Source organism: Cololabis saira, chromosome 24 (assembly GCF_033807715.1).
Source record: "Cololabis saira isolate AMF1-May2022 chromosome 24, fColSai1.1, whole genome shotgun sequence".
NCBI classification, from domain to species: Eukaryota; Metazoa; Chordata; class Actinopteri; order Beloniformes; family Belonidae; genus Cololabis; species Cololabis saira.
In genome coordinates, this window is record NC_084610.1 from 17,361,812 (window position 1) to 17,377,742 (window position 15,931).

Consider the following 15,931-nt stretch of genomic DNA (forward strand, 5'->3'; position numbering starts at 1 on the left):
TGTCAAGGCTGCTGTGTTGAGGGCATACGAGTTGGTGCCGGAGGCATATCGGCAGAGGTTTCGGACCTGGGAAAAGTCTGGTAAGCAGACTCATGTTGAGTTCGCCAGGGAGCTGGTGACTTATTTCAGTCGGTGGTGTGTTTCCTTGCAGGTCAACACTTTTGATGACCTGTGCGATTTGGTGGTTTTAGAGCAGTTCAAGAACTCTGTTCCCAGTCATATTGTTGTTTATATCAGTGAGCATAAAGTGAAGACTGCTGCTGAGGCTGCTAAACTGGCCGACGAGTATACTTTTACGCACAGGGGTGGCCGGGAGCATTACTCTCGGGATGACCGGGCAAATGGTAAATTTTATGTGTCAGGTCATGTTAAGGGGGAGGACGGAGTCAGTCCTCGCCTGGGTAACATTAAGCCAGAACGTGTTGCACGGGGTCAGGTACAGTTTGACTCAACCAAAATATGCAATTATTGCAAAGGCAGGGGACATTGGAAAGCTGACTGTCCTAAGCGTGGTGCCCAGGTTAAATCTGCTGCGTTTGCTGCCTCTGTTAAACATGTTGGTCATGTCATTTATTCCTCCCAGCGGGTAGATGCTGGAGTCCAGTGCAGTTTGGATTAGGCAGATTTCTCAGCTTTTGTGTCTGACGGTTGTGTGTCACTGGTGGGGAGTGATGCCACTGTGCCGGTAAAAATTCTGAGAGATACTGGGGCTGTTGATTCATACATTGTGAGCTCTGTGTTGCCTTTTTCTGAGGGAACTAGTACTGGAGATTATGTTCTGATGCGAGGGATGGGGTTAACGGTGTTGCCCGTTCCATTGCATCATCTAGTGTTGAACTGTGGGTTGGTTCGAGGTGAGGTCACCATGGGTGTGCGCCCTGCACTGCCGATTGAGGGTGTGGACATTATTTTAGGTAACGACCTTGCTGGTAGCCGTGTGTGGGCTGATGGTGTGCCACCTCCACCCATAGTAACATCTTCACCTGTTACAGGAAAACCAGATGAGAGTGCTCAATGTTTTCCTGAGGTTTTTACAGCCTTTGCAGTGACTCGAGCTATGCGCCGTGCAGAGTCAGAGTCTGAGCCTGAACTTGAGGGTGGGGGACCAGGGGAGAGTGAGATTTTCTCTGTGGACATCCCTGACTCTTTGTTGTCTGTTTCTCGCAGTGACCTGCTGGTGGAGCAGAGGGCAGATCCCTCTCTGAGCCAGTTGTTTGACCGAGTTCTCACTGTTGAGGAGGCTAGGAGCGCAGTAAGTGGTTACTTGCTGCAGGATGGATTGTTTGTGAGGAAATGGTTGTTGCATGGGGAAAACTTTGTTGGTGACCCGGTCTGGCAGATTGTTGTTCCGCAGTGAGGTGCTGAGGGCTTCTCATGATCAGTCTGGGCACCTGGGAGTCCGCAAAACGTATGACTACATTCTGCGATACTTTTTCTGGCCTCAGCTAAGGAGGGATGTGTCCAGGTACATTAAAACATGTCATATATGTCAGATGACAGGAAAGCCAAATCAGAGTATTAAGCCAGCTTCTCTGTGCCCTATTCCAGCAATAGCGCAGCCATTTGAACATCTGATTATTGACTGTGTTGGTCCTTTACCTCGTTCCAAGTCTGGTAGCAACTATTTGCTTACAGTAATGTGTCAGAGCACAAGGTATCCAGCTGCATATCCATTGCGTACCATTACTGGTAGGTCTGTGGTGAAGGCTCTGACGCAGTTCATTTCCACCTTTGGCATCCCAAAAGTAATTCAGAGTGATCAGGGCTCTAATTTTTCATCTCATTTGTTTGCTCAGGTTCTGAAACAGTTACATGTTAAACATAACCAGGCTTCTGCGTACCATGCTCGGAGCCAAGGGGCTCTGGAAAGATTTCACCAGACCCTGAAGTTTCTGTTGCGTGGCTACTGTGTTGAATTGAATCAGGATTGGGAGCAAGGGCTGCCGCGGCTTCTGTTAGCTGCTCAAGAGGTTGTGCAGGAAAGCACCGGTTTTAGCCCAAACGAGCTTGTGTTTGGACACAGTGTGTGGGCCACTCACTCTGTTGCATGATGCTGTGGGGCAATCAGAACCACCCAGTAATTTGATTGACTATGTCAATGGTTTTCGGCACCGATTGTACGTGGCTGGGGAGATGGCTAGGGAGAAGTTAACCTCTTCCCAGGGGAAAATGAAGCGTCTTTATGACCGCCAAGCTGAGCACTGTCAGTTTAGTCCTGGTATTCAGGTACTTGTATTGTTGCCAAGTGCCGGTTCCCCTTTTCAAGCCAAGTTTACTGGCCCGTTTACAGTTTTATGCCAGCTGTCAGATCTAAATTACCTGTTGTCGACACCACGGCGTAGGAAATCAACCCAACTTTGCCATGTGAATTTGCTGAAACCTTATTACACTCGGGAGTCACAGGTCTCTGCATCTAGTGGTGAGGGGCAGAAAGAGTCTGTTAAATCGGTGGCTGCTGCCGTGGGAAGTTCTGTGTTTCTATCTGTGCCAGAGGATGATGGGGTTACTCCACCGGATGAGTGTGTTGCGTGGCAGGCTAAAGAACTCTGAAACCTTGAAAGATCTGGAGTCTCTGTTTGGTCATCTGTCTGAGGAGAGGGGTGCTGAGTTGTCAGCTCTGATTAATGGTTATCTGTGTCTGTTTTTGCAAACCTATTGTTTAGATATCCGTCACATTAAAGGAGTTTATAACATTGTGGCTGATGCTCCTGATTGTTAATCATGTCACTGTGCCATTTATTGTTTGATCTCTCCGGTCTGCTGTGTCTTTCCTTTTGCTGTCGCTCTTAAATGCTTTTCCAGGTGCCGGAATTGCTGGGTTGCAGTGTGGGGGTTGGTTTGCTGACCGGGGAAGGCAACGAAATTGGTCAGTATGAATTGTACTGTAATTGATACATTTCATGTAACTATAGACGGTGGTTAAGTGTTTCAGTTTTGTGCAATGTAGTTGTGCCATTTCCGGTGTTCCAGTGGGAACCCTGTTTTTATGGGGGGGGGGGGGGGGGGGGTGTGACGACCCCTCCATCCACTAGTTGTCCCTGCTTTTCTGCTGCTGTGTTTTTCCTTTGCAGGAAGCAGGGTGGAGAGGTCGCCTGATTAGGTGATGACCCACACCTGGGCCCGGTGTGGGTCTCTTTAAAAGGCTTCACTCCTGCTTGTCCTCTCTCTCTCTCTCTGGTCTGGTCGGGCACGGCTGCTGCTGTTTGGATTTTGGTTGTTTTTTTTCCATACATTCATACATGCTCACACTACTGATTACTGACTTATTTCTTTTGTTAATAAATTTCCTTTTTTATACTGTCATTCTCGTCTCCCTCCTTGTCGCTGCCTATGAGCCGGGCTGTGACAATGGACATAAATATTTGGCAACAAATCCAGTTTCCTGATATTTATATGTACTTAATTTCTACGCCGGGGAAATACACGAAGCAAAGCTTGAAGGCATACAAAGGTCTTGACGCTTGGTCCTACTTCAAGGCAGGATTTGTTGGCGAAATTAAAGTGATGAGGACACTAACTTTATGATTTGACCGTTTAACGTTAGCTACCCAAAAATCCAACATTACCTGATACAAAATGGGAACCGCAAATCCACGTTTTAGTGCTTGGAATCCAGTTGTTTCTGCGAATTGCAGCGATCCATTTGTCTCTCTTAAGCTTATTTTTCAGCAGTCTGTAAAACGATAACTCCGATTTTTTGCTAAATCTATGAGTACAGCACTTTCCCATTTTAGATGTTTTCCAGTTGCTCAAACTGAAGGTTTACGCTGCCACTCAGTCTTTCTGCCACTCAGTGGACGTAATCCGCTGTGAAGTTGCATCTGTGACGTCATGCGCATTCCCTCTATAGATCAGTGAAGAAAAGCCCCCCAAAACATTACAAAAATGTATAGGCTATAAAAAATTATTCAAGCACAAAATAGTGTTTTATATTTAGGGCCCGAACACTGACAGTGCGAAGGCCCTATTGTATCTGTAGGAATTTTTCTTTTTCCGACGAAAGGAGGGCCTTTTTGCCCCCCTAAACGTGCCCCAAAAGTCACCAAATTTTGCACGCAAGCCAGGCCTGACGAAAAATGTGACATTTAATGGTTTGCATTCATGGGTGTGGCAAAATGGCTCAACAGCGCCCCCTAGAAAACTTTGTGCCTCCAAGCCCCACAATACGGTTTGATGTACATGCACGAAAATCGGTACACACCTGTATCATGTCGCAACTTAAAGAAAATTCTCTTGGCACCATGGCTGAAACCGAACAGGAAGTTGGCCATTTTGAACTAATTGTGTCATTTTGGCGAAATGTATGCCATTTCTTCAGCCGCTTCAGAGCCTGAGCCGTAACGTGCACCCAGTAGTAGTAGTCGCAGTAGCAGTAGCAGTAGTATTATCAGTAGCACTACTAGCAGTAGTAGTAGTAGTAGTAGTAGTAGTAGTAGCAGTAGCAGCAGTAGTAGTAGCAGTAGTAGATTGGTGATTTGCATATGTCTGATTTTAAACGCTGTTAAATGATCTTAAGTTTACTTCAAGGTATTTGACCTGTTCAGCAGAGCTGTCATCCTGCTCCTCATGTTCATTATCATTCTCCATTACGTTCATTCTGGTCCATAATGGATCAGGTGCTCCAACAGCCGCAGCTGTGAGTCATTTTGCAGGTGTCTTCATTTTTTTCAAAGGGCAGCTTTATTTTAGCCGTGTTCATTGAAGATTTTTCCCTTCACTTAAAGCTAATGAGTCTCCGCACTAATTAGGTCCTCATGAAATTGTCGAAACTAAAGAAGAGAGCACTTTTCTCAGTCCAAACAGCTTTCAGGGCTGAAATATTACAGCTCATGCTGCTTTTTCACTTCATTGCTATTCATATTAATATTAATATATGTAGATATATAGACGTATAATATGGATATAGATATGTTATATGTAGGTATGTACCTGTATATGGATATATTGAGTTGTATTATACGTACATTGTTTGTGTATCTATAGCTCTATTAATATATAGATTTATAGTTATATATAGATATGTCGATATATAGATTTATAGTAATTGTTATGTATATAATTCAAGGTAAATATATGAACCAGTGTATATATAGCATATCTACTCTTATATAGTTATTCAAATATATTGATATACCATTGCTGTCTATTGTTCTCTATTATATTGTAGTATTATAGTAACGTAATGATAATATAATACTATACATTATAATTACTTCTATTATTACATACATAGTATCACAACTAAATGCTGGGCGTTTGTTTTGTTTTCTTTCGTTTGCTTTGATTTGTTTTGTTTTTGACTATATTTATATATACATATAATTGAGTATTATATCAATGTATTGAACAGTTATTAAAGTAGGGATGTGTGTTTTATAAGTAAGCTTATTGAAACTCTTGTTATATGTCAGAATGTATGGAAGATTCACGGGTAGGACTCGATAAGTGTTTACTTCATTCCTACTCTGTTTGGAACATGTTGGTGGATCCGTGAGGTTCGCCCAAGTGCTGTGTACATATATATGCATATATATTTGTATTGTTTTTTTTTTAACTTTTAACATGCATGTTCGAAATAAAATCTTCAAATCAAATCAAAATCAAAATTATTCTTTTTTTTTTAAAGATACAGATTGTTTATTATCCAGTGTCCAGGACAAAAAGACACTCGTGTGAACTCATCCATCACATTTGGCTATCAATGATACATAAACAGTGCAGGGCGCGTGCAGGTGAAGTGTTTGCTCCGGTGCGGTCATTGACCTCTGCAGCAGCACAAAACCGACAGGACACTTACCTTCAGCGATCTGACCCCGAGTTCCAACCAAGCCCAAATCTGGTCGATAACAGCACACGATTGGCTGCCATGGGTTACATACTGTACCGTCACAACTACAACCACCATCCAGGAGCTGCTTTTCCGGATACCGGCACGAGTTAATCAAGAACGAGGAGGACAACTGACCGGTACGTGCTTGTAGATGAATGCAGGTCACAGTGGGATTTCATTCACCTCTTTATTTTCACAGTAACGCATTTCTTTTTGATTTACCATTATGCCATTATGAGTTGTTTTTTTTTTGTTTATGTGTGTGGATGTGTTATATATGTACACTGCAAAAAAAAAACTGTGAAATTTAAGGTAAAATACTGGCAGCTGTGGTTGCCAGAATTTCATCGTAAAAAAACGTTAACAATGTATATGACATTACGGTACGCTTTTCAGGCAACCATACATTTCATAGTTGAGAACTGTTTTATTTACAGTAAATTACTATGAAAAAAAAAAATATTGTAAACCTGTTTATGTAGAAATTAAAGTATGTTTTTGCATAATGTTGAACAGTTTTATACTGTAAATTTAAATGGAAACATCAGCTAAATCTGTAATTTAGACAGAATAATACAGTTAATTTTAGGGTAATTACATGCTTGTGATATTACGGTATTTTCAAATTTTTTTACCAAAAAATTATATTTTTACAGTAAAATTTTGTGATTTCTACATATTATTACAGTAAAAAGTATAGTTATGTACTCTTTTCTTGATTTAGGGTAATATAATGTATCTACTACAGTGATATACTATTTTGGATTTTACGGTCGTTTACTGTTGCTATTTTACAGTTTTTCACTGTAATTTTTACGAACATTTCTTACAGTGTATATATAGATATCTTTTGTTTTTTTGTATAGAAATTAAATTAATTTTGATCATAATGAAATATAGTATAGGGGTAGGATTTAATACGTTTTTACTTCATACTCATTTTCGAGCATGTTCATTATGATGGATGCATGTTTTTATTCATATTTCTGTTTTGTTTTCTTATTTCTAATTGATAATTATTGTTTTGTTATTTAGTCACTACTGTTTCATGTTCGAAATAAAATTTCAATTTAAAAATTTCAATTTGGATTTTCCCAGATGACTCAAGATGCCGGCGGGATCAGTGAGGCTGCAGAGCATTAAGAAGTTGGGCCAGGAAAACCAAAGCTATGATCCTTCAGAAGAAGGTAATGCATGTTTCCCCCCTTTAGGAAAAAGCATATTTTCTAATCATAGAGAAATAGAGGACCAGCAATGAACACATACATAAAAATGCCTGATTTAATTTGTTTCAAAGAGCCAGACTGATTGTGGTTTTGTGTTGCAGAACCAGCTGGCTCCTATATGTAAGTGGTGCATATTCCGTCTCACGAGCTATTGATTTTACCCATCCATTACTATCAATATACTTTTTTATAACTCTAGTATGATGAAAAGATTTTAATTTTACATCATCATCATCAGAAGAACAGCATGGCTCTACAAGTTAATGTGATTAGTTAACGCTTAATTATCACGGCCCCGGAAGCTCAAACATCCAGCAGCTTAAAGATCCCCCCAGAATTGTTGGAAATATCAAAATGCTTTGAGTTCTACCATGTGTCTGACAAGTTCAGCCATTAAGCTTTAACTAACAGCGTGAACTCAGAGGCACGACTTGTTCCCTTTTTAATCACGAACAGAAGGGATTCTCCATGCATCCTGCATCAAATCCCCATGAGTAATGTCACCCTCAAGCATCTGTTTTGTACCATTATTGCAAAGGGTAACCCAGGGGCAGTCTCTCAGCGTTCTGTTTTCTTCCACGCAGGACTATGACTAATTCAAAAGAGAAAGAGAAGTGAGTAACGAATAGTAGCATATGCCCTGAACACTTTGTCACATTTCGGCTGATTTATTGACTAAACCGGCCTTCTGCTTCTGACAGGACGACAAGAGATGCAGAGCGACCTGCAATACGAGTGAGCTTCTTTCAGCTGGTAAAACATGTTTTTATTTATTCATTTATTTTGCACTCCCTTTTTTTTTTTTTTTTTTTAGGTTTGAGTAACTTTCTTTCTTTTTTTATTATTCGGAATCACACGAGCGTTACAGCAGCATAACATAAGCAGACCAACATTAGCAGCAATGTGTATATATATATATATATATATATATATATATATATATATATATATATATATATATATATATATATATATATATATATATATATATATATATGTGTATATTACGACAGAGTATTAGGACCAAATTAAGACAAAAAAAAAAGTCATAATAATATGAGAATAAAGTCATAATATTACGAGAATAAAGTCATAATATTACGAGAATAAAGTCGTAATGTTTTGAGAATAAATTCGTAATATTACGAGAATAAAGTCGTAATATTAGATATATTATAAATATATAAATATAACTTCACAAGATGGTCAATATTCCTCATTTTAACACAGGGAGAAGAAGCTCTTCCTGTCAGAGTTCTCATAAATTATATTCTCATAATATTACGACTTTATTCTCATAATATTACGACTTTATTCTCATAAATTACGACTTTATTCTCGTAATATTACGACTTTATTCTCGTAATGTTTATTCTCGTAATGTTACCACTTTATTTTCGTAATGTTACGACTTTATTTTCGTAATGTTACGACTTTATTTTCGTAATGTTACGACTTTATTCTCGTAATGTTACGACTTTATTCTCATATTACGACTTTATTCTATTACGACTTTATTCTCGTAATATTACGACTTTATTCTATTACGACTTTATTCTCGTAATATTACGACTTTATTCTCGTAATATTACGACTTTATTCTCGTAATGTTTATTCTCGTAATGTTACCACTTTATTTTCGTAATGTTACGACTTTATTTTCGTAATGTTACGACTTTATTTTCGTAATGTTACGACTTTATTCTCGTAATGTTACGACTTTATTCTCATATTACGACTTTATTCTATTACGACTTTATTCTCGTAATATTACGACTTTATTCTATTACGACTTTATTCTCGTAATATTACGACTTTATTCTCGTAATATTACGACTTTATTCTCGTAATATTACGACTTTATTCTCGTAATATTACGACTTTATTCTCGTAATATTACGACTTTATTCTATTACGACTTTATTCTCGTAATATTATGACTTTATCCTCGTAATTTCCACATTGTTTTTTGTCTTAGTTTGGCCCTAATACTCCGTCGTAGTATATATACATATGTACATATATTAATAAAAAAAAAGCTTCATACAATTATGAGAAAACTGGCTTATAGGCTTCTGGCCTGTTGTTGCTGGTACCTCTGAGTATTAAATAAAACATTATATCTCTACTGCGATCCATTTTTTTTTTCTTGCAAACAGAAAAAGAACAAAAACATACAGTAAACATGGGGTGTTTTCATTAAGATAAAGAGAAAAAAAAACTTTATATAGAGACAAATGGGTAAATAAAACATCTCAAACAAGAGCAGGGCTCAGGGAAATATAACTTTTCCAATCTTCCCAGATTGCTTCAAATTTGGATTGTTGCAGCCTCATAGACATTTTGCACTCACTTGCACTCTTTGAGAGAGAAGAGGCCATCTGGTGTGTGAGGGTATGATTTGTTCAAGTTCAAGTTCAAGTTGACTTTATTAGTACCCGTAGGTAGATTTGTTTTGCAGTAGATGGGAGAAGGCATCTCACACACAATTGACACATGATTCATTGTTTTACATTGAGCTGTTTAAAAAAACAAGGAATCTTAAGTTAGTCTTTACTCTCTCTCTCTCTTTACTCAACTTTTCTAAGTGTAAAGTTGGGGACTACATTGTGTTTGTATTTATGAAGGAATGTTACATTGAGTTCAAAAGCTTTTTTTTGTGGAAAGTTGAATAAACATTGGCATAAAGCAAGCATATTTGCCCTTTCTTATGTTGTTAACAGTATTAAAAACATAAAAAAATACCATAAGGTAATTTAGGACAGCAAAAAATGTGTGAATAAATGTGCGATTAATATTTGATTAATCGCGAGTTAACTATGAATAGGGGTGTAACGATACACTAATCTCACGATACGATACACCATATTGAGGTCACGATAACGATACGATACGATATTATAGCAGTATTTTTTTAACAACCTTGAATGAGGAACATATGACTGGAAAAAATTGTCTTTTATTGAAAGACACAAAATTCAAAACAATGCTGTGTGTTTGTCCTATTGTTACAGTTTGTAATGCTTTATAACTGTTTAAGTTTTAAAGAGCAAGCCAGGCCAACCATTTTCCACAAACTGAACTAAAAGTAAATGTCAGGTTTGCATTATGCATTTTCAGTTTCATACAGTTTCAACAAGTGTACTCATGTATGATTTGACCTTTTTCTTTCTAATTTAACAACTAAAATTAAATAAATAAATAAATAAAAGTAAATAAATACATACAATTTTACATCATAAAAAAGATTGATTCATGCTCACCTTATAAGTGTAAGAGATTTATTTTTGTTAAGAAGTTTGTTTTGGTAATTCAGGGTTCATTATTTTATAAATATATTCTTTATATTCTGATGTAAATCAGGGACTATAATTACACTAGTCAGTTTATCTGTAGTTGTTAATATGTTTTAGATTGGGCGGAGTGATATAGCACTAGGTGCTGTGTTGATGCTCTAAAATCCTACGCTGTTGAGCGGACATTAAAGTACACTGCAACTCAGCAGAAGTTGCCCGCGTGTTTATCCTACTCACGACCCGAAAAAGGTTTAATTTAATAAGGTAAGGCTTAACTCTACACCAGCGGTACATAAGTAAAAGTTCAGAGCTCAAAACGGGACCACAAAACGGGACTAGTTTCTTCTGAGCGGAGTAAGATTTTGGTCCGCGGGTCGAGGCGTGGTCGGATGCGCGTTACTAGTCAACACAATAGATTAATATTAATAACCCAATATCGCAATACAGTTTGTCACCTCCACGACACGTTTCGTGACGTTTTTGTATCGCGAAATTTCGTGGCACGATATATTGTTACACCCCTAACTATGAACAACATGCGATTAATTGCGATTTAAAAAAAAAAAGAATCGTTTGACAGCCCTAGTTAAAATAGATTCAATAAAAGCATGATGAAAAAGTGTCATGTTCCAAAGTATTGTGTTTGTGGTTTGGTGCAGTTTCGCTTTGCCACCTGCAAGGACGTGGGGATGATGGTGGTGGGCAGCCTGTGCGCGGTGCTGCACGGGTCGGCCCAGCCCCTCATGCTGCTGGTGTTCGGCCTGCTCACCGACACCTTCATCGATTACGACATTGAGCTCAACGCGCTTAAAGACGAGCGGAAGGAGTGCGTGAACAACACCATCCAGTGGAAGAAGAACTACACCGACGCTCTAGACCAGACGGTTTCCCTGAACTACACATACATGAACTTTTTTGACAATGCAACGTGGGAGTTGTTCACACCAGTGGGGAACATGTCATGTGGGTAAGTTTTTTTTTTGTTTCGTTTGTTTGTTTATTTCGTACGGAGGAGTATTAGGGCCAGGCAGGAGAAAAATAAAAAATAAAAATAATATTTTAGAGGAGGACATTTTTTTTTTCATTATGCACTTCGAGAAAGAAGTCGAAATGTTGAGAAAAAAGTCGAAATGTCGAGAATAATGTTTGTAATCCACAAATTTATATCCTCAAAATGTAGACTTCATTCTCGAAATTTAGACTTTATTCACGAAATTTAAATTTTGTTCTTGAAATTGTATTTCAACATTAATCTCGACATTTCAACTTTTTTTCTCAAAATTGTATTTCAACATTATTCTCGACATTTCGACTCGAAGTGCACAATAAAAAAAAAATCTTCCCATCTCAAATATTTTTCTCCTGCATGGCCCTAATACTCTTCCGTAATTTCGGTCATTTCCAAATTAAGAATTAAAATACAAAAGAAATGAAAGAAAAGAAAACGACAAATAAACATGAAGTTAATGCTAACATTAGACCAGAATATATATATTTTCTGGACTATAAACCGCACCTGCATACAAGCCGCATCCGCTCTATTTAAAAAAAAAAAGATATGCAAGCCGCAGATATTTATGTTAGATTAGATATTTACTACATGTACAGAACCATTTTGAACTGTAAAATGTACAAGGATCTATTTAGGTACATACATGCACATCATTTACAGTGTAAATGTAAAGTGTAAATGATGTGCATGTATGTACCTAAATAGATCCTTTCCTAAAAGTGTCTTTTAACATGGCAGCAACTTTGCTGATTAAAACGGGACAGAAAATAACCGGTATTTATTTATCTATTTGATATATCGGTTTGAAATCTGCTTCTACCTACTTCTATCTGCTAAAGAAAAAGTAGCGTATTCTTCTTTGCATTTATTTTGTCTTAGTTTTGATTCTCATTCTGGTTAGAGCGCCCCGAGCGGTGGAAGAAAAATCCACAGATAATATATGATAGATGTATAAACCGCATGGTTCAAAACCTATGAAAAAAGTAGTAGTAAAAAAAAAAGTAGTAAAAGTAAGTTACAGTGTGGCAACAGATTATTGTAAACCTTGTACATCAACTGTGATATTTTGAAATCAACAAGTTCATTAAATTTGAGCATCTGACAATTAATGAATAATTGTATGTTATATGGGGGTATCAGACAAAAAAGGCAAAATCCAGAAGCAGTGTTTGAAAAACCCAGGATATCCATGGGGTGAAGAACCGTCACCTCTGTATCACGTTGGCAGGCTCTCATATTGCTTTGGAGGAATTTTAGCCGACTCTCCTCCTCAACATCGCTTCAGATCTTTAAGATTTCCAGGAAATTGTTCACACATATCTCTCTGAAGGTTCCTCTACAGTGTTTCATCCAGTTTGAGGTCTTGATTTGGCCATTTTCAGCCGTCCTGCTGTAGTTTTGCTGGTGTCCTTCTGAACATTGTCCTGTTACATCACAAGTTCCCAGCCAAGCGTTAGCTGTTTGAGAGGATGCCTCACCTACGACATTAGAGCTCACTGGTATACAGAGAAGCTCACAGTGACATCCACGACGGCAAGCCGTCCAGGCTGAGCGGCTGTAAAACAACCCCAAATCATCACCACAGAACAAAACAGTTTCTTGAGCTGTTGTCTGAATTATGACTGTAGTTATGCAACATGTTAATACTAGTATTATATTGAGATTCAACAGTAGCTGCCAAAGTATTGGCAGCTAATGATGCTGTAAGGACCAATCACCTCCCAGAATGCTGATAAAACTGCTTTCAGAAACATCGTGTGGGTCAGAATTATCAAACAGATCCAGGGCAGCAAACAGAGGACGTATGAAATCGGTTTTATTTTTCCCACATTCCGTTTTTATTTTTTCCATTTTCTGTGTTTTTCGTTTTTTTTAAATTGTTGATAATTTGGTTTTTAGCATTTTATGCACATTTAACCCCAAGAAAATATATATCAAACAATAAAATATAGACAATTTATGCAATTATAACTGAAAACTTTAATGTTTTCATACTTTTAAACATATTTACAGGCAAAAAAATTGCAGTAGTTATTCTCGTGTCCAACAAAACATCCTTTTTTGGGCATAAACAAAAAAATCCAAGTTATTTGTATGAAATAAATAACTAAGAAATAAGTAACTCAAAAGGCCTTTCAATATCCATTTAAAGTGAAAACAAAGAAAGAAATTGCAACAGCTCAACAGCGCATGTGTGAATTAAATGACATGACTACTGGGATTAAAGTTCACCGGGTGAAAATGTTATAATGAAAAAAATCGATCTTTAGATATACCAATCGATTTTTAGGAATTAATATGAGAATCGATTTAGAATCGGAAAATCGATTTTTTCAACACAGGCCTACAAACAACAAGCCATACTCGCTCATACTTGATCTTTGGCTGAATTTACTGGGAACGCGGCCAACTGTCTTGCGATTGATCTTTAGTTGAATGAAAACGCCTTGATGTCCTCTTGCCTGATCGAGCAACAATTTCTTGCAAGTTCTCACGCTGAGAAGAACCAATGAAAACCATGAGGAGTGTTGCTCGAACGGTAGAGCGTTCCAGTGTTACCTGTCGTTGGGTGTGTCAAGCAATCTGTGTTGTTCCACTATCCAGACGGTATCAACAACCAGATACAAGGGTTGCTGTCCTTTGATTCACAAAGCAAGCTAGTTATAGCTGCATGGATGGTAACCTTGCAAGATCTAAACTCTGGTTTGTAGTCTTTAGGTGTTAGATGGTGGCCTACGTTTTATCAAACTCTTTCTTCAGATGTTGCGAAGTTGTCTAGTGTATAGGATTAGGGCTAGGTATTGTTAAGAACCTCACGATTCGATTCGATTTCTTTTTGATTCGATTCGATTTCGATTCCTTAAGTTTCGATTCGATATTGATGTAAATGCTTTAAATTTAAATTTCAATACAACACTGTACGGTCGAAGGTCCTTACAAATGAAGACGGCCACGGACTCCGTTATCTTCTGTGCGCGGACAGATCTTGGCGGTAGTTTCCAGACAAAGGCTTTATCGAGTTGCATCTGTGTTAGGTCCACAGTTTTAGCCGTAGGTTGTTGCAGGGCATCCGCATGGTGTCGGCTTAAGTGGTTCCGCAGGTTGGTCGTGTTGCTGTTGTATTTTAGTTCTGCCTGGCACAACTTACACACCACCCTACTTTTGTCCGTTTCTCGTGTTCCTTCTTTAAATGGGAATTCAAAATGAGTCCAATCGTCTGATCTGAATGATTTTCTGCTTGCCATTGTCGCCATTTTATTGTTGATTGGTCGCGTGCAGCCACTGTCCACAAAACGCGAATCATAAGAAAAGGTTGCACACAGCGCCCCCACTGGCCAGGAGGCTTTGCTTAATCGATATTGGGATAATTGCGATGCATCGATTTTTCAATTTTACCCACCCCTATATAGGACGGCATCTATAACAGGGAAACATTGATGAACTCATCTTTTTTAAGTTCCCATGATGAAGCAAGGATTGACTTTGTTGATCGCACACAGACCTAGCAAGAACTAGATGATTTATTTTAATGATACTTCCTTTTCACACTTGTGCATCTATGTGGTGTTGAAGTGTGCATTTATAACAGATTCATGATATGATGTGTACTTATTTTCAGGATTCTCGACATTGAACATGAGATGACCCTGTTTGCCTTCTATTATGTTGGAATTGGGGTGGCTGTCTTCCTGCTGGGATACTTACAGGTCAGTCTTCACAGAAAAAGAAAAAGATTTATCTCTTGTGAGTCATCCTTGCACCCACTTAAAACAAAGGCAGCCATCGGGACACCCACTTATCAGGCCACTAAAATGGTCCTCCTGCTGCTTTGATACTCTGCCAACATGCCTGTGTTCATTTGTATTTAATGTGCTCCATTGCAAACTGTGAGATCTTCTGTAAATATACAACCCGCAACTGCATTTACTAACCCTGGCAGGCAATTAATGAGCACTTACAGTTCACAATTTAGAAGCTATACATGCATGTATAAGGTATGGCGTTTTTCCATGAGGGTTGTGACCTCACACGGTGGCAATTTTTGAGGCTTAATACAGCGAGTCCTGCTTCCTACACAGCTGAACACAACATCGAACAAGAATGACCACAAGACTGGTTTCATCCAGGACAGGGGAGCACTAATCACACGCATGAGTGAACATGAATGATGTGGAAATCCCCAGGGCTTGGCAACACACAGCTTAACTTAATGACCATCTTTCAGTGCAATCAATGGGTCAACGGCCAGTGCATGACATTCACTGTGTAAAATAGCGTTTTTTTTTGTTTTTTTAAAGAGAGCTACTGGTTTTTACTGTACTGTTTTATTAAACTCATGAGACACTGCTCCCTAGATGTAGCGTTGCATTTTTGTGGTTTACCGAGAGATGAATTAAAGCTATTTTTGTACTACTCTACTTCTCCTAATAAGGCTCTGTATTATATACAGTATTTTCCATTATGAAAGTGGGTGACACCTCCTAATTAGACTCTTCTAAGTAGAGTCTCACAAAAACCGATATTTTATCCTAAATTTCTCAGACTTTTTCTGTCAAAATAAATAATT

General features: G+C 38.3%; 1 protein-coding gene across 1 annotated transcript in view; it reads left to right on the forward strand.

Annotated features, from left to right (window-relative positions):
* Positions 1-6,871: 6,871 nt before the first annotated feature.
* Positions 6,872-15,931, forward strand: part of abcb11b (ATP-binding cassette, sub-family B (MDR/TAP), member 11b) — a 52,771-nt gene continuing 43,711 nt past the window's right edge. The window contains exons 1-6 of the mRNA XM_061715739.1: positions 6,872-7,017; positions 7,158-7,176; positions 7,641-7,670; positions 7,758-7,809; positions 11,012-11,319; positions 14,984-15,071. Of these exons, the coding sequence (XP_061571723.1) occupies positions 6,939-7,017; positions 7,158-7,176; positions 7,641-7,670; positions 7,758-7,809; positions 11,012-11,319; positions 14,984-15,071 (576 nt within the window). The 5' untranslated portion in view covers positions 6,872-6,938. The remainder of the gene's footprint in view (positions 7,018-7,157; positions 7,177-7,640; positions 7,671-7,757; positions 7,810-11,011; positions 11,320-14,983; positions 15,072-15,931) is intronic.